The following is a 25249-nucleotide window of genomic DNA, read 5'->3' as shown; positions in this document are numbered from 1 at the left end:
AACACCCTAATTCTGATTAAATCAATCAGTCAATCAATCAATCACTATTGATATAAAGTACATTTAGCTAGGCTTGCTATCACTTCTTTATTATTCTATTCTGTTTTGTTGTTGTTGTTGTTGTTGTTGTTGTTCTACCAAATCTGGCTTATTTTCTTCTTTATTTGTATATTCTGCATTCTAATCTTTTCTCTTATCCCTCAAGATTGCATATAATGACAATGTTAAGGTTTAAAATTTACCACATGCATGTTATATTTTGAAGCAACGTGCTAGATACACTGTGAGGCACTTCCTCACTTAATCCTTATAACAACCCTATTTTAATTATTACCAATTTATAGAGTTTAAGTTATTGGTGCATGCTCAGCAATTATGTAAGACAACTTACTTTTAAATTTAGGTTATTCCAGACAACAGTTTAGTGGTTATCAGAGAAAAAAGTGGGCTGAGGGAGTTAGAATATGATAAAGGGGGTCAAATATATGGTGACAGAAGGAGATTTGACTTTGGGTGGTGAACACACAATGCAATATATATATGATGTATTACAGAATTGTAAACTTAAAACCTTTATAACTTTATTAACCAATGTCACCGCAATAAATTTAATTTAAAAATAAATCTAGATTATTCCTCCCACTCCAAGCAAGAGCTCCTAAACTACATATTACTTAAGTGAAAGCATGAGAAATAAAACTTTATGAAATTAGTATCAAATAAAATTTAGTTGTTTTATTGAAATACACCTTTAACAAAATTCATGGCAAACTCAGCCAAATATATATAATGCACCTATAAACATGACTGAAATTTGGTCACTCCTAATAGTGAGAAATGAAAGAAAAAAAATTGTATTTTACTCTTTATCTTTAATACCTAGTTTAATGTTTTTCACTTAGTAGCAGATATATGAACAGAATCTTGAATAGTCAACTTACTTTCATATTATATCTCACATTAAGTACGATTCTAGTTTACTAAAAGAAGAAAAGAAAATAAAAAACAGGTGAAAGGGAACTAATACATATTTTGAATGTCTTCTGTGAGACAGCATGGAATTGCTTTTCATGTATTAACTTATTTAGTTCTTAAAATGCCTCACCAAGGAGACAGTAAGGGTCTCAGGTTGCATAGGTGATGACAGACCATAAGAGAGGTTAAACCCATGACATTTAACTGGAAAATTATCCAAATTAAGATTTAAAACCAGGTTTAGGATTCCAGTTCATATTTTCTTTTCTATCATTAGCTTCTTAGAATTTTAATTTCCTCCTCCTTTATCCATATTTATCTATAAATAGTTTATTTTCGTAAATATTTTAACCTCTCCTTTCTCTCTCTATATGTGTATCTCTCTCTCTCTCTCTCTCTCTCTCTCTCTCTCTCTCTCTCTCTCTCTATATATATATATATATATATATATATATATATATAATGTATGTATGTATGTATGTATGTATGTATGTATAGACACACACACACATATACAAATATGTATGTATATCCATATATTGCCTAACATGCCTAACATGCATTCAAAACTTAAACTATATTCTCCACTACTTCCTTTAGTGTAGGATGAATATCAACAAGCTGTGCATTCTCAGGAAGATAATGCATCATTTGTCATGTTTATCTGAGAAACTTGTCATTTTTAATGCATGAAAACATCATGGATTTTAGTCCTTGAAATTTACCACATTCACACAGCTTTCTGAAGATCAATGTATAATCTCTACACTGGAAATTGAGTAAACTTGAAGAAAGACTTTCAAGTAAAAGGAATCAAGGTAACTTGAAATCCTCATTTCCGTTTTTCTCTTTTAGACAAAAATAATTTGTACATAGAATTAAAGTTTCATCCAGGACACTTTCCTGACCAATCAACTAGTTTATACAGTTTTTGAAAATGAGTGTCTACTGAGAACCTTTCTCAGAGCCATTTTCACTTCTTTATTTCTCAGTGTGTAGACAAGGGGATTGAGTAGTGGAGTGATCACAGTATAGGTCACTGCCACAAGGTGATCTTTATCTGAGGAGTATAGAGATGTGGGCCTCAAGTAGATAAAGGAAGCACAGCCATAGTGGACAATAACCACTGTGAGGTGAGAGGCACAGGTGGTGAAGGCCTTACACTGTCCCTCCACTGAGGAGATCTTAAGGATAGTGGAAACAATGAAGATGTAAGAGATAAAGATAAACACAAAGGGGACCAGCAACACCAGAATGCTGAGGGAGAAGATAACCATCTCCTTCAGGCTGGTATCTGTGCAGCCCAGTTTTATGACAGGGAAAATGTCACAGAAAAAGTGGTTGATCCGATTGGAAGCACAGAAGGGTACACTAAATACCAGGATGTTGACAACCACAGAGATCAGGAAACCACAGAAACTGGAGGCTAGAACCAACTGCAGGCAGGTGGCTCTGTTGACAATTAGTGTGTAGTTGAGAGGGTTGCAGATAGCCACATAGCGATCATAACCCATTACAGCAATTAGAAAACAGTTGGTACAAGCCAAGCCAACAAAGAAATAGAGCTGGGTAGCACACCCAGAAAAAGAAATAGTTGGACTTGTGAAAAGCAGGTTGGTCAGCCTTTTTGGTACAATGACCAAGGTGTAGCAGGTTTCAGAGCAAGAGAGGACAAAGAGAAAGAAGTACATAGGGGTGTGCAAAGCTTGATGCAGACAAATGACAGTCATGATGGTGGTGTTGGCCATCAGAGTGGTCAGATAAACCAATAGGAAAATAAAGAAGAGAAAGATTTGGAGACCCTCCAGGTTTGAGAAGCCTATAAGGATGAACTCAGTAATCACACTCTGGTTTTGTCTCTTCATTGTTCAGTGGGTATCAGAATCAGACATCCTGAAATTGAGAACAGAAAGAATGTGACAGTTGTGAAATGCCCCCAAACAACCTCCATTTGTGCTTCTGCACAAAGCTGATGATAACACACAAGTTAAGCACACAGATAAAGGAGTGATGATGGGGGGAAAACAAGAGGCATGAAAAATAGTACCAAGTACTATCTCAATTTAAAGATATCTGAAGAGATTTCTTTATTTTTTAAAGTTGTTCCTATTCTTTGTGTTCTTATTCTTATGGAAAGTTCATACATAGTGTGTCAAATCAAGAAGTGATTTAGAGCTACTCTCATCTAATTCTCTCATTTTATGGAAGAAGAAATCGAGACTTTAAAAGATTAACCCACATGAGAGCAACTGTCCTTAGAAATCATTTATCTTCACTTATTATGAAAATACGATTCAGGAAAAAAAAACAAAAACAAAAATAAATGAAAACTGATCTACCCAGTCCCTTATATACTGACTCAAATATTGCTTGTTTAGATATAATATACTATTTTTTATTTAAAAGTATTGAGATTTATTTATTCAGGAAAAATTGTGAGGATTTTTGGATGGGCTCAGAATGATCTGACATATTGAGGTTTCACTTGTTGTGAATGTATGGGAATTTCAAGTTAAGAATCTAATCAAAACTCAATTTATGCTCACCATGTAAGCATAGGCTCAGGCTGAGACATCTACACTTTTGGCCTCTGCCTCAAGGCTCAGGCTGAGACTTCTATACTTTTGGCCTCTGCCTCAAGACCTGTTGTCTCTATAATGTTTTCAGAACAACTCTCACCATTATCTGTGGAAAGATCAACAGTTTGATTCAAAGAATACATTATGCTAAACCTTCATACTAGCCTTAGACAATCAGACAATGTGTATATCAGAAAATCCTCAAGAATCTACTCATTCAATCTGAACCCAATTCTGTAGACCTTTTATATTAATCTGGGAAGTATTATCCGATCTCCATAGTCAGGGTCAAATTATAAGAAGCTTCACAAAGCAGGCTGTTCTCTTGCTAGATGACTTAATTGGCTAAAACATCCTTATTTGAGATAAACTATGCCCCCTTAAGACATTATCACTTTTTTATTTGCCCTCTGCAGATACTCACAAGAAGTTATTATTATTTTTTTTTAAATGACAGACCTTTAGTTATTGGAATAAAGTGATTATTTTCCTTTATGAGTCTTATTTTCCTTCTGACTAATAGTCTTAGTTCTTTCCATTACTTCTCATGACATTTCTAGAATTCTCTGTCCTAATCATCATCTCAGGTATTTTAGTCCAGAGTAGATCATACCTCTGTCCCTCAGCTGTAAGCTGTATGGTTTGCTGCAATTGCACATCACTAATTTCTGTCTCTATCTTTACAAATAACATATTTCCTTTCCTACTATTCTTTATACCTGAGTATCCCTAAGACTTTGATTACTGTGTGCATTTACTTCTCTATAATTTGTTCTGGGGTCATTTTTTGGAATGGGAGCATAGCGAGACTGGGAAGGATGTAGGCTCTTGACTACCTGGGGTGCAATTATGACTCTGCCACTGACCAGTTTATGAATTTGTGGAAATCACTTCTTTGTGCCTCAGGTGTTTATTTGAAATGGCAAAAATGATAGAAATAAAACATTTTTTTGTGAGTATAAATGTCCATTGTAAGTATTGAATAGTGTTAGCTTTTAGTAGCCAGCCCCTCTATCATGTTACAAATGAAGAAGCTGAGGCCCAGTGAAGTAAAATGTAAAGATCTAGGTTGCATAGCTATTTAACAGCAGTGGGGAGACTGGATCCCAAATATCCTAAACTACCCTATCCAGGTCTGTGTCTTTTTTTAACCTGCAGTTTAATTTTAATATATATTTTTTGTACTGTGTGTTTATACGCCAGTAGCTTAGAAAATAGATCTTTATTCTGTGTGATCCTCATATAGGCAATCTGCTCCATCCTTCCATCTACTCCTTTCTCTTAATCTTCCACCTTCAATACATAACATACATTTTTCCTTTTGCTAAATTACATATTTGCCCTGCTATTCAGGCAATTTCTTCCTAATTTTTAGGTTGTCTATTTTAGGAACACTTACTGTTTTATACTCTCTTATACTTTTCTAATTTTACTCTCTCTCCATATTCAGATGATAGGGATTTGTCCTGCTGGATCTCTGCCATCACTTTGTGGTCTCTATTGCTGTGTTTCTGCCTGGATCCTGATGCTATGACCCCCATCACCTGTGCATAGTGTTCACCAGTTCTTCATCTGAATATTTCTTTGGTACCCAAAACATTTGTAGAGTGGATTGACAGATAATATTGCTAAGAGAAAAGAGTGGTCTTACAACTGTAAAACAAAGAAAACACTTACATGTATAGGCAGAGTTCTACCACAATCCTAGGTTTCTTTCTCCTGTATCACATCAAAGTGTAAGAAGAGAGAGAAATAGGCACAATTTGGAATGACATTAAATTTTTCTTCCAAATTTGATTGTGGAAAGTCTAAGTGCTATGATCCTTCAAAGACAAAAGAAATCTCTGATTGGTAGCCAGGCTGGAGCTAAGTAGCCAGCTTCAATACTAGTACATTAGTGTTCCTGATGGCAGAAGCTCCAGAGAAATCTTTGGGTCTTATAGAGTTAGGGTACTCCAGGGGATTGAGGTCTCGAAAGGAGATACTTCTTTTAATTCTAGGCATTACGAAAACTTGTAAAGGGAAAAAAAATCAAATAAATTATTTACTTTACTTGATCTATGTAGATGGATAGCTTTGAATACTATGATTATTTTCATGGGTCATTCATTTTGACTCAAAGTTTTACTTACTGAATAAAGTAATAAACTGTATTTCTCTTAATCATTTGCCTTACAAATTCTGGATATAAATGAACTGTTTTTAGGGACTAAATAAATACCATCCTTGACAGATTTCATATAGTTTCTTTCTACTCTTTCATGTTTGCTACTTGAATAAGCTAGATAATTCTTTTCTATGTTTCTCCTGCTTTATGCATCTCAGTTATGCCTGAATTCTAAAGGAGCACAAATTCTAACCTTTTCTTCATTTCTTTATCTGCTAAATTCATCTCTTTAAATACAGTAATCAATGCAGATATTTATTCTTGCATTCATCAATTCATGAATTTAATCAATAACTATTGAGTACTGACAAAGTCCCGGGCACTCTGGTGATCATTTTGGTAGGGAAGGCTGACTAGGATGAGAATGGCATAGTCCACGACAATGGTTGTATATGGACTACATACACGTGAGCCTCCTGAAGTGTATGTAAAATGTTTACTTCTAGGTTCTACCCAGGGTCTCCTAAATAAGAAATATTTGAAGTGGGGCCTGGAAACATTTTGCAATTAGTTCAAGTGATTTTTTTATTCCTAGAAAGTTTAGAACTACTGGCCTCTGTCTGAAAAGAACTTGATGTTTAGAAGGGCAGATGGAAAAATAAATGGAGAGTACAAAAGGTAAGACAGAGACAATCGCAGGGTGTTAAGAGGGAGCACAATTCTCACATCCAATATCAAGAAGAGTAGGTCTCAAACTCTTCAAATTTCTTTTAAATATCTACCCTTTTAGATATCCAACAATATATCTATTCCTGACAGATTCAGAGTTTTTGTACTATTTAAAGTGAAAAGAAGTTATAGATTTCTTGTTTTAATTTCTATAAATTTGTTATTTATTTGTTATTTTTTCTTATTTCCTCTTTGTTCTTTTATTAAACTTATTGGGATGACATTTGGAAAATAAAATTATATAGGTTTCAAGGGTACATGCAATTCAATAATACATCATATATTTTATTGTATGTTCACCACTCAAGGTTAAATTTCCTTCCATCACTGTATATTTGCCTCCCTTAACTCTTATCTACCTGCCTTTCCCTCTGGTAACCACTAAACTGTTGTCCATGTCCATGAGTCTCTGTTTGTGTTGTTTGTTGCTTTCAGTTTTATAACCCACATACGAGTGAAATGATATGGTTCTCAACTTTTTCTGTCTGACTTATGCTTAACATAATTATCTCAAGATATATTCATATTGTTACAAATGACAGTATTTCATGTTTTCTAGGACTGAGTAATATTCCATTGTATATATGTACTATCTCTTCTTTATCTAGTCATCTATCAAAAGACACTATTTTTTTTTGTTTTCATGTACATTGATGTATCCTGCAACTTTACTATATTCATTTATTGTTTCTAATAGTTTGTCAGTTGAGTCTTCAGATTTTTCTGTATATAGAATCATGTCATTTGCAAAAAGTGACAATTTGACTTCTTCATTGTCAACTTAGATGCCTTTTATTTCTTTCTCTTGCCTGATTGTTCTAGCTAGGACTTCCATTACTATATTGAATAAGAGTGATGAGAATGAGCATTCATGTTTGTTCCTGATCTTAGAGGGAAAGCTTTTAGTTTTTCACCATTAAGTATGATATTAGCTGAGGATTTGTTGTATATGGCCTTCATTATGTTGACATGCTTTCCTTCTATACTCACTTTATTAAGTGTTTTAATTATAAGTAGATGTTGTATCTTGACAAATGCTTTTTCTGCATCTAGTGATATAATCACATGATTTTCATCTTTTATTTTGATATATGTGGTGTATCACATTGCTCAATTAGCATATGTTGAGCCATCCTTGTGCCCCTGGATTAAACCGTACGTGATTGTGATGTATAATTTTTTTAACTTATTGTTGTATTCAATTTGTTTGTATTTTGTTTAAGATTTTTTCTTTTGTTTATCAGAGATATTAGTCTATAGTTTTCTTTTCTTGTGTTATCTTTACCAAATTTTGGTATCAGAGTAATGTTGGCCTCATAAAATGAGTTAGGTAGTATATCCTCTTCTTAAATGTGTCAGAATAGTTTGAAAATTATAGGTATTAAATCTTTAAATATTTGGTAGAATTCACTAGTGAAGGCATCCATCCGATCCTGGACTTTTACATTTTGGAAGATTTTCGATGACTTTTTTCTTTCTGTTGATCTATCTATTTAAATTTTCCAGTTTTTCCTTATTCAATCTAGGGTGGTTGTATAATTCTAAAGACTTTTCCATTTCTTCTAGGTTATTAAATTTGGTGTTATATACTTTTTCATAGTATTCTTGTATGATATTTTGTATTTCAGTGGTATCTGTTGTCACTTCTTTTCTTTCATTTATGATTTTGTTTACTTGTGTCTTTTCTCTTTTCTTCTTAGTTAGTCTAACCAGAGGTTTGTCATTTTACTCCTCTTTTTTTTCCAAGAACCAACTTTTTGTTGCATTATTTTTTTTATTGTCTTTTGTTCTTAATTTCATTCACATCTGCTCTAATTTTTATATTTTTATTTTTCTGTTGACTTTGTGTTTCATTTGTTCTTATTTTTCTAGTTCTTTAAGATATAATGTTAGGTTATTTATTTGGGATTTGTCTTATTTCTTGAGTAGGCCTGAAGTGATATAAACTTTTCTCTCATTACCACTTTTGCTATATCCAAAAAGTTTTGATATGTTGTATTTTAATTTGTATTTATTTCTATGCATCTCTTGATCTCTCCTTTTATTGCTTCTTTGACCTAGTCATTTCTTAGTAGCATGTTGTTTAATTTCCACATATTTGTGGTTATCCCACTTTCTTTTTGCAGTTGCTCTCCTGTTTTAAAGCATTGTGATTGGAGAATATACTTAGTATGATTTCAATCTTATTAAATTTGTTGAGGTTAGTTTTATGTCCCAACATATGGTCTAAATTTTGAGAATGTGTCTACAGCCATGCTACCCTGAACAAGCCCGATCCTCTCTGATCTTGGAAGGTAAGCAGAATCGGACCTGGTTAGTACTTGGATGGGAGACCACCTAGGAAGATCAGGTGCTGTAGGCATAAAAAAAAAAAAATAAGGGATTGTAAGCTGATAAGGCCCTTGCAATCTGTGAGGTCAACCAAGGGTTGCCTTGCCTAAAAATAATAATTTTTGAGAACGTTTCATGTTTACTAGAGAAAAAAATGTATATTTTGGTATTTTTGGATGAAAGGCTCTGTAAATATCGATTATATCTAATTGGTCTAATATCTCATTTAAGGGTGATATTTCTTATTGAATTTCTGCTCAGATGATCTATCCATAGCTGTCAATAGGGTATCTAAGTCCCCTATGGATAAGAGACAAAGAAAGACATTTTATAATGATAAAGTGACAATCCAAAAAGAAAATATAACCCTTGTAAATATTTATGCACCCAACATAGAAACACCAAAAAATGTAAAGCAAATATTGACTAGCATAAAGAGAGAAATTGGCAGTAATATAGTAATTATAAGGGACTTTAACAGCCCACTGACACCAAAGGTACGTCATCAAGTCAAAAAATAAACAAGGAAACAATAGCCTTAATGACACATTAAACCAAATGGATTTAATTGATATTTTTAGAACATTGCATTTAAAAGTGGCAGAATCTACATTCTTTTCAATTTCACATGGAACATTTCGAAAATAGACCACATAGTAGGCCAACAAACAAGTCTCAATAAATTTAAGAAGACTGAAATTATATTTTGCATTTCTCTGATTCCAATGATATACAACTAGAACCATTTTCAAGAATAAACAAAAAATACACATAATCAAGGAGGCTTAATAACATGCTACTAAACAACAAATGGATTAACAATAAGATCGAGGAAGATATCAAAAGATTTCTTGAGACAAATGAAAGTAAAAACACAAATATCCCAAATAATTGGAACACAGTCAAAGCACTTCTTTTTTCTTTTATTATTATTTATGACTACAGCACCTGGTCTTTCTAGGTGGTCTCCCATTCAAGTACTAACAAGGCTTGACCATGCTTAGCTTCCAAGATCAGATATCGGGCTTGTTCGAGGTGACATGGTCGTAGATCATGGATCGTGGCTCCACTGGGGCATGGACCCAGGACCTTCTGCGTGTAAAGCAGATGTGCCAACCACTACACTATAAAACCACATCCTCAAAGCACTTCTAAGAGGAAAATTTATAGTGACATAGGCCTAACTGAAGAAACAAGAAAAATCTCAAATAAACTATCTAACTTGATACCTAAAGGAACTAAAAAATTAAGAACAAACAAGGCCCAAGGTGGATAGAAATAAGAAATAATAAAGATCAGAGCAGAAATAAATAAAACAGACTTAAAAAATACAAAATATCAATGAAACCAGGAGTTGTTTCTTTGAAAAATGAACAAAATTGATAAACCTTTAACCAGACTCATGAAGGAAAAAAGAAAGAGAACCCAATAAATAAAATCAGAAAAGAAAGAGAAGTAACAGCTGACATTATATAAATGCAAAGGATTATAAGAAAATACTATGAACAATTATATGCCAATAAATGAAACAATTGGAAAGAAATGGATAAATTTCTTGAAACAGACAATCTTCCAAAACTAAATCAAAAAGAAACAACAAATCTGAACAGACTGATAACTACCAACAAAATTGAAACAATAATAAAAAACCTCCCAACAAACAAAAGTCCTGGACCAGATGGCTTCATAGGTAAATTTTTCCAAATGTTCAAGATAAAATCGAGATCCATTCTTCTTAAAGTATTCCAAAATATTGAAGAGGAGGAAAGACTCCCAAATTTATTTTATGAAGATAGCATTTCCTTGATAACAAAACTAGACAAAAACATTATAAAAATAAATAAAGATTATAAGTCAATTTCTATTATGAACATAGATGCAAAAATTCTCAACAAAATATTAGGACACAGAATTCAGCAACATATTAAAAAGATCATATGCCATGATCAGGTGGGATTTATTCCTGGAATGCAAGGTTGGTTCAATATGCGCAAATAAAGTAACGTGATATATCATATAAACAAAATGAAGCATACGAATTATATGATCATATCTATAATTGCAGAAAAAGCATGATAAAGTCCAACATCTTTTTATGATTAAAAAAACAATTCATTAAAGTGAGAATAGAGAAAACATACCTCAACATAATAAAGACCTTACATGACATACCCACGATTAACATCCAACTCAATGGTGAAAAGCTAAAAGCACTTTTCTTAAGAGCAGAAGCAAGACAAGAATGTCTCCATTCACTACTTTCATTAAAAGTGGAATGCTTAACCACAGCAATTAGACAAGAAAAATAAATACATGGCATTCACATTGGAAAGGAAGAAGTAAAACTAATTATTTGCTGATGACATGATACTATATATAGGGAACCCAAAAGAGTCTTAGATCTGATAAATTAATTCAATAAAGTATCAGGATATAAAATTAATATTCAAAAATGAGTTGTATATACACCAATAACATACTATCAGAAAGAGAAATTAAGAAACAATCTAATTTCAATTATATCAAAAAATACTGAGGAATAAATTTAACCAAGGAGGTAAAAGACCTCTAGTCATACAACTATAAGACACTGAATAAGAAATTGAAGATTCAAGTAAAAGAAAGCATATACTGCGCAATTGAATAGGTAGAATCAAGATTGTTAAAATGTCCATACTACTCAAAGAAATCTATGCAATTCTTATCAAAATACCAATAGCATTTTTTTTAAATGAGAACAAATAATCTTAAAATTTATATAGAACTGCAAAAGACCCTGAATAGCTAAAGCAATCTTGAAAAAGAAGAACAAAGTTGGAGGTATCACACTACCTGATGTCAAACTGTACTACAAGCCTATAGTGACCAAAAGAGCATGATACTGGCATAAGAACAAACACATAGATCAATGGAACAGAATAGTATCCAGAAATAAATCCACACTTATATGGTCTATTAATAAATGACAAAGGAATCAAGAATATACAATAGAGTAAAGATAGTTTCTTCAATAAAAGGTATTGGAAACACTGGACAGATACATGCAAAAATAAAACTAGAATGATTTCTTACACCACATACAGAGAAAACTAAAAATGGATTCGAGACAAATGTAAAACCCAAACCTTAAAACTCCTAGAATAAAACTTAGGCAGTAAATTCTTTGACATCACTCTTAGTAATATATTTCTGGGTAGTCTCCTTGGATAAGGTAAACAAAAGAAAAAAATGGTTCCATATGAAACTAAAAAGTTTTTGCATGACAAAGAAAATCATTAACAAGATGCAGACAACCTACTGAAAGGGGTTAATACCCAAAATATATAAAGAACTCATATGACATAACACACACAAAACCGTCTGATTTAAATATAGTCAGAAGATCTGAATAGACATTTCTCCTAAGAGGGCATACAGATGACCAAGATACATTTGAAAAGATACTCAAGGTCACTAATCATCAGAAAATGCAAATTAAAACTACAATAAGGTATCACTTCACACCTGTAAGAATGGCTATCATCAATAAATCAGCAAAAACAAATACTGGCCAGGGTGTGAAGAAAAGGGAACTCCTGTGCATTGTTGATAGGATTGCAAATTAGTTCATCTATTATGGAAAACAGTATGAAGATATCTCAAAAAATTAAAAATAGGACTATCATATGACCCAGAAATTCCACCTCTGGGCATTTATCTGAAGAAATCCAAAACACTAATTCAAAAAGATACATGCATCCTTATGTTTATTGCAGCAATATTTACAATAGCCAAGATACAGAAGCAACCTAAGTTTCCACTGATAGATGATTGGAAAAAGATGATTGGAAAAAGAATAAATGGTAATGTAAATAATGGAATATTATTCATCTATTGTGGAGTTAATTCAGAACATAGCCCCTCCACATACCTACAGTCAGAAGACTGCTGGCTGTCTGGACAATCGCCAAGGAAAGCAGTACACAAAGAACTCTTGGCAGTGCCTGCTCCACAGATCATTTTACCGCTGCTACCATGGATATCATCTGCTCCTGTAACCAAGCAGCACAACTTGCTTTCATCCACCTGAGAAGGTAGCTGCTTCCTCAATGAGATAACCCCTCCCTCTGCTTGTGTGCATAAAATGTTGCCTGCCTTTGACCAGGTGACTTTTTCTGCAGCTCAGACCAGCCACTGCTGAAGCTTCCCCGTGAATAATAAACGGCATATCACACCCTTCTGGTCCTCCCTGATTGTTTTTTTCTGGAGTATCCTAGGTGCAGATTCCTGGTCTGGAGTTCTTGCATTATAGCCATAAAAAGAGTGAAATCTTGCTATTTGCCAAACCATGGACATATCTAGAGGGTATTATGCTAAGTGAAATAAGTTAGAGAAAACAAATAACATATGATTTCATGCATATGTAGAATTTAAAAAAACAAAATAAAGGAACCAACATACCTAGACAAACTGATAGTTACCAGATAGGAGCATATTTTAGGGGCCTGGATGGGAAAGGTGAAGGAACTAAAAAGTACTAAAAATTGAAAATTAAAAAACAGTCACAGTATACAAAATATTGTCAATAATATTATAGTAACTATGTATGGTGTTAGGTTGGTACTAGATTTATCAGTGGGATTATCTATTAAATTATATATATATCTAACACTGTGTTGTACACCTGAAACTAATATAATATTGAATGCTCACTGTAATTGAAAAATAAAGACAACAAAAAGAAATTAAACATTACAGATGTAGCTGAAAAAATTTAAATGTAAAAATAAAATTAAAATATCCCATATTTAAAAAATAATAAAACAAAATTATATAATCTAGTACCAGCAATAATAACTGTGAGTCCTTAGGGAAAGTCTTTGAACCTCCCTATTTAAGAATTCAGAGACTGACCCTGGGAACAACATTGTGATGAGTCTCCAAGACAGGTATATTAAGGTTAGACATAAAATGAAATGAACAACCAGTGAATCTTGAAGCAAAAGTAAGTTATTCTAGACATGCATTTTCTGCAAGGGAAATTAGTTCTAGAATTCTACAAGATTTTGTAGAGGAATTATACGGCTAGTTCTAAGACAGTACAATAGTTCTAAACCAAATTAACTTTAATAGATGACTGTATAGCAATAGAGTACACAATTAGTAATGAAAGGCAACTGTGTTTGTGAAGAAGGCAACACAAAGATCAGTAGATATTACCCTAGATGAGGAAGGCACTAAAAGCAGACAATGCTATTGTTTATAGAATATATGTAATAGTAATATGGGTAAAAATATGATCACTTAAAATCATAATTAATGTAAATAAAGATTTTTTTGAGGATTAGATTACCAAAAAAGTAAGCAGAGATGACATAAGTATCCAAAGAGGGGGCATGAAGAATAAGCTTTACTTGAGCCAGTGTTTGTATACTTCATGTGAACATTTTTCACTAAATTCAAAGCTAAACTTATTGTCAGAAAAATAGCATTGTGGCGCATTTTAGTTTAAGATAATTGTTAATTAATTTACAATTTTTTTTTCTTTCCCATGCTTGCTGTTTCTCATTTAAACCCGACAGGTGCTTTATGAAGAACAAGTTTCCCTAAATTTCCCATTCTTAAGGTCTTTAGATCTTATCATATTGGCTTTATTCTGTGAGATTACTCTCCATGGCCAATTCCTTCTGTGTACTGAGTTACTACTGCTGGATTTCTCCAGCCTTGGGGAATTGCAGTGTGTCTTTTTTGTGACCTTTCTTTGCCTTTGTTTGGTCATCTTGAGTGGATACATTATTAGTGTGCCAGTCATTCACTTGGATCACAGCCTCCATACACCCATGTACTTCTTTCTATGTGTTCTTTCTACCTCTGAGATCATCTCAATCTACATAACGGTCATTCTGCTCAAGATGTTTATCATTCTGCTTTCTGCACTCAGGACACTCTGCTTTATGAGTTGTGCTACCCAGATGTGCTTCTTCCTTGGTTTCGCTGTCAGCAATTTCATGCATTAAGGAGTAATGGTTATGACCTATATGATGCCATCTGCCAGCCTTTGTACTGGAGAATATGTGGATAACTGGCAGCAACTTTCTAATATTTTTGGTAGGAATGGCATTGGTTTTTAGCCTTCTTTTCTGTGGTTCCAACAAGGTCAACCACTATTTTTGTGATATTTCACTTATTATCCATATCACTGTTCTGAAAGTGATCATCTTTATCTGTGGGATCTTCATGTTTGTTTTGACCTTTATCTTTATCTGCATCTCTCATGGCTTTACCGTCCATCCTATCCTGATGATTCCATCGAGTCATTGTCTACTATGGTTGTGTTTCCTTTGTCTACCAGCAACCTTCATTTAAGTATACATCAGGCAAAGACATGCTGGTGGTAGTGACCAATACAATCATCATCCCGTTGTTGAACCCCATGGTATACAACCTCAGAAATAAAGATGTATAGCTAGCCATTTGGAAAATAATTAGGAAGATTGGGTTTTCTCTTAAGAGTTTATAATTAGAACAGTTTTCAAGTATGCACACATTTGGGCCAAATGTGCCATTAATTATTTAAGTCAAAAGAGTATCTAGTTTATTTATGTGTATAATTGTGTGGCCTTGAATGAATTGCTTGACTTTGTGGTGACTAAATGTTCTCTTATGTAAAACAGGTGCAGTAATTAGTTCATCTCAAAGTTGTAAAGACTAAGGAGATAACAAGTCTCTGTAACTAAAGGATAGATGTCTTCCTCTTCTCAAAAGGATCTTAACAATCAGTATTTCTTTCCCTACGTTTGGTTCGATTATCCAAAATCTCTTGGTTTGAGGTTATGCCCAGCTTAAAATGAGGTGCTCGTTCTGAAGGTGGCTTAGATCTAGCAGTATGACATGATAAAAAAAAAGTAACTGTACTAGTAATTAGATTTAAGTTTGCCACTGGTTAGAACATGACTTTAAGAAAGCTATGATTGTTCTCTGAATTTCAATTTTTATAAATTTATTATTATTATTATTTTATTATTTATATTATCATCATTATTATTTTATGGTGACATTGGTTAATGAAATCCAGTAAATTTTAAGAGTATAATTTAATATAGAGGTGTATATATATTTATAAATATAGCATTATGTGTTCTCTGTCCATAGTTAGATTTCTTTCTGTCACCACATATTTGACCCCTTTTACCTCATCTACCTCTCACCTTGCCCTTCACCCTTCAGTAACCACTAATCTAGTGTTCATATCCATGAGTTTCTGTTTAATAGTCATGTTTGTTTGTTGCTTTTAGATTTATATCACACATATAAGTGATGTCATATAGTTTTTAAACTTTCCGTCTGGCTTTTAATGCTTAGCATGATTATCTCAAGGTCCATCCAGGGTTGTCACAAATGTCAGTATTTCATCTCTTCTTATAGCTGAGTAATATTCCATTATATATATGTACCACAGCTTCTTTATCCAATCATCTATCTTAGAACACTTTGGTTTTTCCCAAGTCCTGGCCACCGTGAATAATGCTGTTATGAACATCAGTGTACAAATATCTTTTTGAATATATCTTTTCAAGTCTTTGGGGTAAATATCCAGAAGAGAGATTGCTGGACCATACGGTAGATCAATTCTTAGTTTTTTGAGGAAGCTCCATCTGTTTTCCATAGTGGCTGTACCAATTTGCAGTCCTACCAGCAGCGTATGAGGAGGCCTTTTTCTCCACATCCTCTCTGACATTTGTTAATACTTGTCCTGTTGATAATAGCCATTCTAAAATGTGTGAGATGGTGTATCATTGTGGTTTTGATTTGCATTTCCCTAATAGCTAGCTATATTGAGCATCCTTTCATCATTTGTTAGCCATTTGTATATCTTCTTGGGAGAAGTGTCTGTTCAGGTCCTCAACCCATTTTTAATTGAATTGATTTTTTTTTTGAGTTATTGAGTTGTATGAGTTCTTTGCATATTTTGGATATTAGGTCCTTCCCTGAGGTTGTTTGCAAATATATTTTCCCATTTGGATGGCTGTCTCCTTACCTCGTTGACAGTTTCATTTGCTGTGCAGAAGTATTTTAGTTTGATGTAGTCCCATTCATTCATTTTTGCTTTTACTTTCCTTGCCTTTGAGGTCAAATTTATAAAATCCTCTTTATGTCCAAGGTCCATGAGTTTATTTCCTATGTTTTCTTCTATGCACTTTATTGTTCTAAGTATTATATTCAGGTTCTTAATCCATTTTGAATTACTTTTGGTGTGTGCTGATAGAAAACAGTCTAAATTCATTGTTTTGCAGGTGGCTTTCCAGTTTTCCTAATACCATTTATTGAAGAGGCTTTCTTTACTCCACTGTATGTTGTTGGCTCTTTTGTCGAAAATTATTTGCCCATATAAATATGGGTTACTTCTGGATTCTCGATTCTGTTCCACTGGTCTATGTGTCTATTTTTCTGCCAATATCATGCCATTTTGATTATTGTCACTTTGTAGTATAATTTGAAGTGGGGCAGAGTGATGCCTCCAGCATTGCTCTTTTTTTCTCAGGATAGCTTTGGAGATTCAAGGTCTTCTGTGTTTTCACACAAATCTGAAGATTTTTTGTTCTTTTTCTATAAAAATCGCCAAAGGAAATTTTATGGGGATCACATTAAATCTGTACAATGCTTTAGGTAATAAGGTCATTTTAACTATATTGATTCTTCCAATCAGAGAACATGGAACATCTTTCCATTTCTTTGTATCTTCTTCGATTCCTTTTAACATGGTCTTATAATTTTCGTTATATAGGTCCTTCACATGTTTTGTTAGGTTTATTCCTAGAAATTTTATTTTTGTTACAATTGTAAAAAGAATAATTTTTTTTCACTTCTTTTTCTTACAATTCCTTGTTAAAGTATAGGGATGCTATGGATTTTTGAACATTGATTTTGTATCCGGAAACTTTACTGCATTTTCTTATTGTTTCTAGTAGTGTTCTTGTGAGTCTTTAGGGTTTCCTTATAGAGTATCATGTCATCTGCAAAGAGTGACAGTTTGACTTCTTCGTTTTCTATTTGAATGCTTTTTATATCTTTCTCTTGCCTGATTGTACTCGCCAGGACCTCCAATGTTATATTGAATAACAGTGGCGATAGTGGACCTCCTTTTCTTGTTCCTGATCTTAGAGGGAAGGTTTTTAGTTTTTCACCATTAAGTATAATATTGGCTGAAGGTTTGTCCTATATGGGCTTTATTATGTTAAGGTATTTCCTTCTATACCGATTTTGTTAATTATTTTGAACATAAATAGATGCTCTATCTTGTCGAAGGCGTTTTCTTCATCTATTGATATGATCATATGTTTCTTATTTTTTAATTTGTTTATGTAGTGTATCACATTAATCAATTTGTATATGTTGAACAATCCCTGTGCCTCTGGGATGAAACCCACTTGGTCATGGTGTATAATCTTTTTAATATGTTGCTGTATTCGGTTCACTAGTATCTTATTTAGGATTTTTGCATCTTCGTTCATGAGAGAGATTTATTTGTAGTTTTCTTTTCTCTGTATGTTATCTTTATCAGGTTTTGGTATCAGGGTAATGTTGACCTCATAAAATGAGTTAGGAAATATTGCCTCCTCTTTGATTTTTTGGAAGAGTTTGAAAAGCATACATATTAAATCTTCTTTGGATGTTTGATAGAATGCACTGGTGAAGACATCTGATCCTGGACTTTTACTTTTTGTAGGTTTTTGATGATTGTTTCAATTTCCATACTGCTGATCAGTCTAGATTTTCCAGATCTTGATTCAGTCTAGGAAGGTTGTATCTTTCTAAGTACTTGTCCATTTCTTCTAGGTTATTAAATTTGGTATTATATATTTTTTGATATTATTCATGTATGATCCTTTGTATTTCTGTCAAAATGTCCCCTCTTTCATCCCTGATTTTGTTTATTTGTCCTTTCTTCTTATTCTTTAGTGAGTCTAGCTAGGTGTTGTCCATTTCATTAAATTTCTTAAAGAACTAGCTCTTTGTTGCATTTATATTTTCTATTGTTTGTTTTGTTTTGTTTTCAATTTCACTTAATTCTGCTCTAATTTTGATTATTTCCTTCTGCTGATTTTAGGCTTCAATTGTTCTTTCTTTTCTAGTTTTATCAAATGAAGCATTAGGTTGCTTATTTGTGCTCCTTCTTGTTTTTTGAGATAGACCTGTAATGATATGAACATGATATGCCATGTCCAAACATTTTTAGTATGTTTTACTATCATTAATATTCATTTCCATGTATTTCTTAATCTCTCTTTTTATTTATTCTCTGACCCAGTCATTCTTCAATATCATCTTGTTTAATCTCCATGTATTTGTGTTTCTTCCTTCTTTCTTTTTATAGTTGATCTCCAGATTCAAAGCATTATGATTCAAGAATATGGTCGGTATGATTTCAACCCTCTTATATTTGTTGAGGCTATCTCCGTGTCAATTGTGGTCAATTCTTGAGAATGTTCCATGTGCACTGTACTAGAGAATAATATAAGCAGCTGTTTTGGGATGAAAGGCTCTGTAAATGTCAATTGTGTCCAGTTCTAATGTGTCATTTAAGGATTTTTTTCTTTACCGATTTTCTGTTTGCATGATCTGTCCATATCCGACAATGGGGTATTTAGGTCCCCTACTAAGGTAGTGTTTTTGTCTGTTTCTCCCTTTATTTCTGTTAATAATTGCTTTATATATTTTGGGCTTTCTAATTGGGAGCATAGTTATTAATAAATATTATATCTTTTTGGTTTATGATTCTCTTATCATTATGAAGTGTTCCTCAATATCTTTCTTTACCTTTTTTATTATGACATTTATTTTCTTCAATATTAGTACCGCTACTCCTATTTTTCTCTGAATGCCATTTGCTTGAAATATCATTTTCCACCCTTTCCCCTTAACTTGATATTTGTCTCTGGAACTAAGATATATCTTCTGAAGGCAGCATAAGGTTGGGTTTTGTTTTCTGATTCATTCTAAAACTTGGTGCCTTTTTATTGGTGAGTTCAGTCCATTTACCTCAAGGTGATTATTGAAATATGAGGTTTTCCTACAGTCATTTTATCTTTTGTTTTCTGGTAGCTTGATGTTTTCGTTGTTTTCCTGTCCTTGCGTGTCTTCTTTTATTTTAATTGGGTGGAGTTTTGTGGAATTTTCCTATGTTCCTTTTTCTTTATGTTATGTATCTCAGTTCTGGAACTTTGGTGTGTGGTTATCATTAAGATCATGTAAAGAATAGTTTTGTGTATATATATATTCTCAAGACAGCCAGTATATATACAGTAGTCCATTTTCTCCTTCGTGTGACTTATCTCCATTCTCCTTTGCGAATTTGGATCTTTAGCCCCTCCCTCTTTCTGTTATTATTGTCTCAAATTGTCCCTATGTATGCTGAATGTTCATTTCTAGCTTGCAATAGCAATTATCTTCTTAACGTTTAAGGTTATAATACCCAGTTCTTAATAAGGGTTGCACTGTCTTGTTTCTGTTTGCCTGCTAGTTGCCTTACTAATGGTTTTGTATTTTTTTTTTGTCATTTTGTTTTGGGTTGGCTGACCTCTTTCGGTATTTCCTGTAATGTGCGACTCCATAGTGGAGAATTCCCTCAACTTTGTATATCTGTAAAGATCTTCATTCTCCTTCATTTCTAAAGGAGAGCTTTGCTGGATGTATTATTCTTGGCTGGTAATTCCTTTTACTTAATAGTTTGAATATTTGGTTCCATCACTCCCCCTCCCCCCCTCCCCCCCTTTTTTTTTTTGCTTGTAAGGTTTGTGCTGGGAAGTACGAAGATAGTCTAACAGGTTTTCCTTTATAGGTTACTGTTCTTTGCATGGCTGCCTTGAAAATACTTTCTTTTTCGTTTTTGTTTTGCTGTATCATACGGTAATTTTATTCTTAATCTTTTGAGAAACCTCTACACTCTTTTCCTTAACAGCTTCACCAATTACAATCCTCTCAACAGTGTACAAAAGTTTTCATTTCTCCACATTTTTTCCAACACTTGTTTCTTTTCTTTGTCATTAATTTTTGAAATATTTAATATGTGTCTTGGAGAAAGTCTTTTTTGGGTTGAGATAATTGGATATTCTGTTAGCCTCTTGTATTTGAGAATTCAGCTTATTCCTTGCATTTGGGAGATTTTCATCAACTATTTGTTTGATATGCTCTCTGTTCCCTTATCCTCCTCTTCTCTTTCTAGTATACCCATTATTCTTATTTTGCTTTTCCTGATGGTGTCAGATAGTTTTTGTATAGCTCTTCCATTTTTTTTCTCATTCTCAGTTCTCACTCTTCTTTCTGAGTCATTTCTAGATTTCTCTCTTCGATATCACTGATTCCTTTCTTCATCTAGTCACCTCTATTTCTTAAGCTTGCTATTTTAATCTTCATTTATTTTAATGTGTTCTTCTTCTACAGAAGTTCTATTTGGTTCTTTTTGGGGTTTTAATCTCTTTGCTAAAAGACTCATTTTGTTGGTATATTTTGATTTTAAGTTCTTGAAATTGTCCATCAGATTTTTTGCCTCTCACTGAGTTTTCTCAGGAGTGCAATCTTGAATTCTCTGTCATTTAAGCACATATTTCTATGTCTTTAAGTTTACTTTCTGGAGATTTTTCTCTTTCTTTCTGAGCTGCCTTGTTACCTTGTTTATTCATGGTATCTGATGGACTATTTCTCAGCCTGGACATTAATGGGAGTGTACTCTGCCTTTTTCCAGGAATAAGATTTATTATATAAAGGTCTCTCTTTAGCTTGTTGATAAGAAGGTATTTTTCTTTTGATTTCTTTTGATTTGGCACCCAAGCCTCTTGGATCTCTGCTTTGAGACAAATAATGCTTTTTTTTCTTTCTCTTTTTCTGATATACTGAATATTCATATCTCAATGAGCTATCCTTGGTCCCAGACCCTGTATGTGGTACTGGCCATGGTTTTTGTTTTGGTGCCAATTGTGAGAATTCCCCTGGGGTTCTGCGGTGCTAGGTCTTGGAGGATGTGGTGTGGAGGGACCATGTGCTCTGGGTTGGTGGGCGGGGTTTCTGCTAGGCTTCCTATCTCAGCCACCTCTTCCTACTCAACAATGGCTGTTGCCCCTCTACATTTAGTTCCAGCTCTGCTTTCTGCCCTGATTTCTGGGCTCTGCTGTGTGAAACTCACTGATTCCTTGGGTAAGGCTGTTCAGGAATTGGCCACAACTTCTGCCCTCTTTTTCTTACTTCAGGGAGATCCAACTGATTTGCTTCTTTGTTCTTTCCAATTTACCCCCCACAGACTGCAGTTTTGACCTTCAGAAGCTCTATGTACAGATCACTCATGCAGACCTGTTTGTGTGCAGGTTGGGTGTTATTTGTTGAATTTTAGATGGTTAGCTTATTGTTATGTCAAGGAGAGATATCCGGGGAGATCCCATGCTTCAGACATCACTTCTGTTCTCTCTTTTTATGTAGGTTAATATTTGTTTTCTATATTTAAGTGCTCCTATGTTGGGTGCATAAATATTTATGAGCGTTTTATCCTCTTGTTGGATTAATAACTTTATCATTATGAAATGTCCTTCTTATCTCTTATTATAGTTTTTGTTTCCATTTTGGTTGATATAAGAAATACTGGTCCAGTTATCCCCTGTCCCTGACCCAGGGCAGTTTCGCAGAAGGACCAGTGCTCCTAAAGGACTGACACTGCTTGTCAGTTGCCCGTAAGTCTCTGAAACTGGAAGAGCCTCTGAGTGATATGTGTGTAGGGTGGTGCAGGGACCCTGGGAGTCTCCTGGATCTATTGAGTAAATTTCTCCTTGACACTGCAGTGTCAGTTTACATGTTAATGTTATCTCGTTGGCTCCCAGTACAAGTTTCCAATGACAGCAAGGTCAGCTACTGCCCACCTCAGGTCTGCAAATATACAAGCTCTGTTTAAGAATTACTGAAGCTCTTGGGCATGAGTTTATGGTCTGTCACTGAATGCTTCTCCCAGATAAACAGGTTTTGCATGGGCTGAAAGAACTGAGTGCTGTTGTTTGCTGTTGAATTTGTGACCCAAGGAAAGCACAGGATGGGACTGGGTTGCCTGGGAGCAGGTTTGCCACATTAATTTAGAGGTTATGTAGGGCATTGTCTCAGTGAGGCATAGGGCCATCAGACCTACACGGCACCAGATTTGCTTCCAGCTCTGGGGCTGCGGGCTCCCACCAAAGTCAGATATCACTGCGTGACCTACTGTCATCTATGATGAGCCAACAAAACTCCTGAGATTTACTCAAGTGATACTGTATCTCATGCTGGCAGCAGTGATTTTTCCATCACTGTTGCCCTGAACTCTGCTCCCTTCACTGGCTGAGATCTATTGACTGTGCAGAATGTACCACTCCAGGGGCAGCTGCCTATCAACGTGTGGTGGGCACTTTGTGTATTGGATGGGGCAGGAGCTCAGGGATTCAAGGGCCATCAGGCCAATAGCTTTAGTTTTCTGCAATTTCTGTGTCTGCACATTCCTGCAGTAGTCACAGATCAGATGGAGACAAGCTGCTGTCTGGGGTGTTCCCCCAGATCCCTGTGATCCCCTTTTGAGATATTGCAGCTTGTACAGGCAGCACTGGTCTGCCCACAACTGTTTTCCTCGAAATACGTTCACTGCCCTAGCCAAGGTCTGTTGCCTGCACAGAATGTGCAACTCCAGAGAAAAACAGGACAGAGAGGATGCTTATCAATGGGTTGCAGGCACTTTGTGGTTTGGGTGAAATGAGATCTCAGGGAGACAAGGGCCGTCAGGACAATACAGCCTCAGTTTTGCTGCAATTTCTGTCCCATGCGTTCCCGTTGTCGTCACAGATCACAGTAAGACCAGCTGCCATCTGGGGTAGTCCCACTGACCCCTGAAATCCACTGACTAGCAACTCTTGCAGGCAGCAGAGGTCTGCCTGCAACTGATTTCCCTGCAGTGCCTGCCCTGTGCTAGCCAAAGTTTGTTACCTATGTGGACTGAGAGATGGAGGGAGAGTGGGAGGAGGGGCACGACCATGAGGTTCACTGTCAATGGGCTGCCTAGGGAAATTTGTGGGTTGGATGGGGTGGGATCTCAAGGAGATAATGGCCATCAGATCGATACAACCTCAGTCTTGCTGCAACTTCAGTAACCATTCGCTCATTCCCACAAAAGTCCCAAATACAGCAAGACCAGCTGCTGTCTGGGACTGGCCCACAGGTCCTTGAGATCTGCCCAAGTATGTGTTGGCAGCAGTGATCTACCTGAAACTGTCTCTGAAATGCACACTCACAGTGCTGGCTGCCAGATGTGAATGTTTGGTACCGAAGAAGTATAGGACATGGCAGCCATCCAGCAACAAAAGTCTCGGGCAATCTGTAGGTGGGTGGGGCCAGTTGATCTCCTCAGGCCAGTGTTTCCTAATGGCCCTATGGGAGGGGTCTGCACAGTCAAGCTGATGCAGTCTGTAGATTGCTCTGTAGTGGGGCCGGACTAAGGCACAATGTTAGCTGCTCTTCCAGCCCTCATTCTGGTGCTACGTAATGCAGATTTTCTCAGTATGAATTGTGTGCAAAACTTTGACCTACTACTGGTTTCCCGAGTGAGTGTCCACAGGTCAGAAAGCCTGTGCGTGGGCCCTTCAAAGGGGCATCTAGGGTTTCAGTCTCCTTCTATCTCACCCAGATGGCCATAATCTCTTCTAGTTTTTACAGCTGGAATTATTGGAAACTCCTCTTCCTTGGCTGGGGAGCCCCAAATGAGGCCAAGACCCCCCTCTTTTAGGATTCTGCAGCCTCTTTCTTCCTCCTGGTGCTCTTGCTGCAGGTGTGGGTCCAGTCCAATTCACGATTTTGCCCTTCCTACCAGCTTCGATGAGTCTCCTTCTTTATATTATCAGACATAAGTGTTATAATCAGCTGGACTTCAGGTGATTTTACACATTGATTATTTTATATTTTGATTGTAATTTCAAAGTGGACCTGGGAGGAGGTGACCTCTGCTTTTACCTAGTCGGCCATCTTCCTCAGATCTCTCTACTTTTTCTGGTACCTTATCATGTAAATATTGTTATGCTTTATGTTGTTTCAGAGTTACCTTAAACTATCCTCATTTCTTTTAATTAATTAACTAATTAATTAATTAATTTTGCTGTTCTTATCAGCTATTTTCTGCTCCCTTGTCTTATAAATTACTGATTTGGTATACTGCTTCATCTAATCAACTTTCAATTTCTTCTAGTATATATTTCAGTTCAGTTATTGTATTCTTTATTTCTGAATAGTTTTTTTTTATGGTTTCTATGTCCTTTTTAATGTTGCTATCTCTTTGTTGAAGTTCTCACTATGTTCATTGAAGATTCTTATAACCAGTGTTTTGAACTCTGTTTCTGGTCCCTTGCGTTCCCGTTGTCATCACAGATCACAGTAAGACCAGCTGCCATCTGGGATTCAAGGGCCATCAGGCCAATAGCTTTTGTTCTATTTTATTTAGTTCTATTTTGGGAGTTTTCTTTTGTTCTTTCATTTGGGACATTTTTTGGTTTCTTTA

The 25249-nt window shown here is 35.0% G+C and overlaps 1 protein-coding gene and 2 pseudogenes across 1 annotated transcript; 2 read left to right on the top strand and 1 right to left on the bottom strand.

The window, feature by feature from the left end:
• Nucleotides 1-1895: 1895 nt before the first annotated feature.
• On the bottom strand, nucleotides 1896-2840 carry LOC105309304 (olfactory receptor 10T2). Its single transcript, XM_011385433.1, has one exon. The coding sequence runs from the start codon at nucleotides 2838-2840 to the stop codon at nucleotides 1896-1898; it is 945 nt and encodes a 314-aa protein (XP_011383735.1).
• Nucleotides 2841-8633: 5793 nt separating this feature from the next.
• Nucleotides 8634-8752, top strand: LOC111734009 (annotated as a pseudogene).
• A 5621-nt stretch (nucleotides 8753-14373) lies between these two features.
• Nucleotides 14374-15220, top strand: LOC111734004 (annotated as a pseudogene).
• The last annotated feature ends 10029 nt before the right edge of the window (nucleotides 15221-25249 follow it).

Source organism: Pteropus vampyrus, unplaced genomic scaffold (assembly GCF_000151845.1).
Source record: "Pteropus vampyrus isolate Shadow unplaced genomic scaffold, Pvam_2.0 Scaffold715, whole genome shotgun sequence".
NCBI classification, from domain to species: domain Eukaryota; kingdom Metazoa; phylum Chordata; class Mammalia; order Chiroptera; family Pteropodidae; genus Pteropus; species Pteropus vampyrus.
This window is presented reverse-complemented; position numbering and strand designations above follow the sequence as displayed.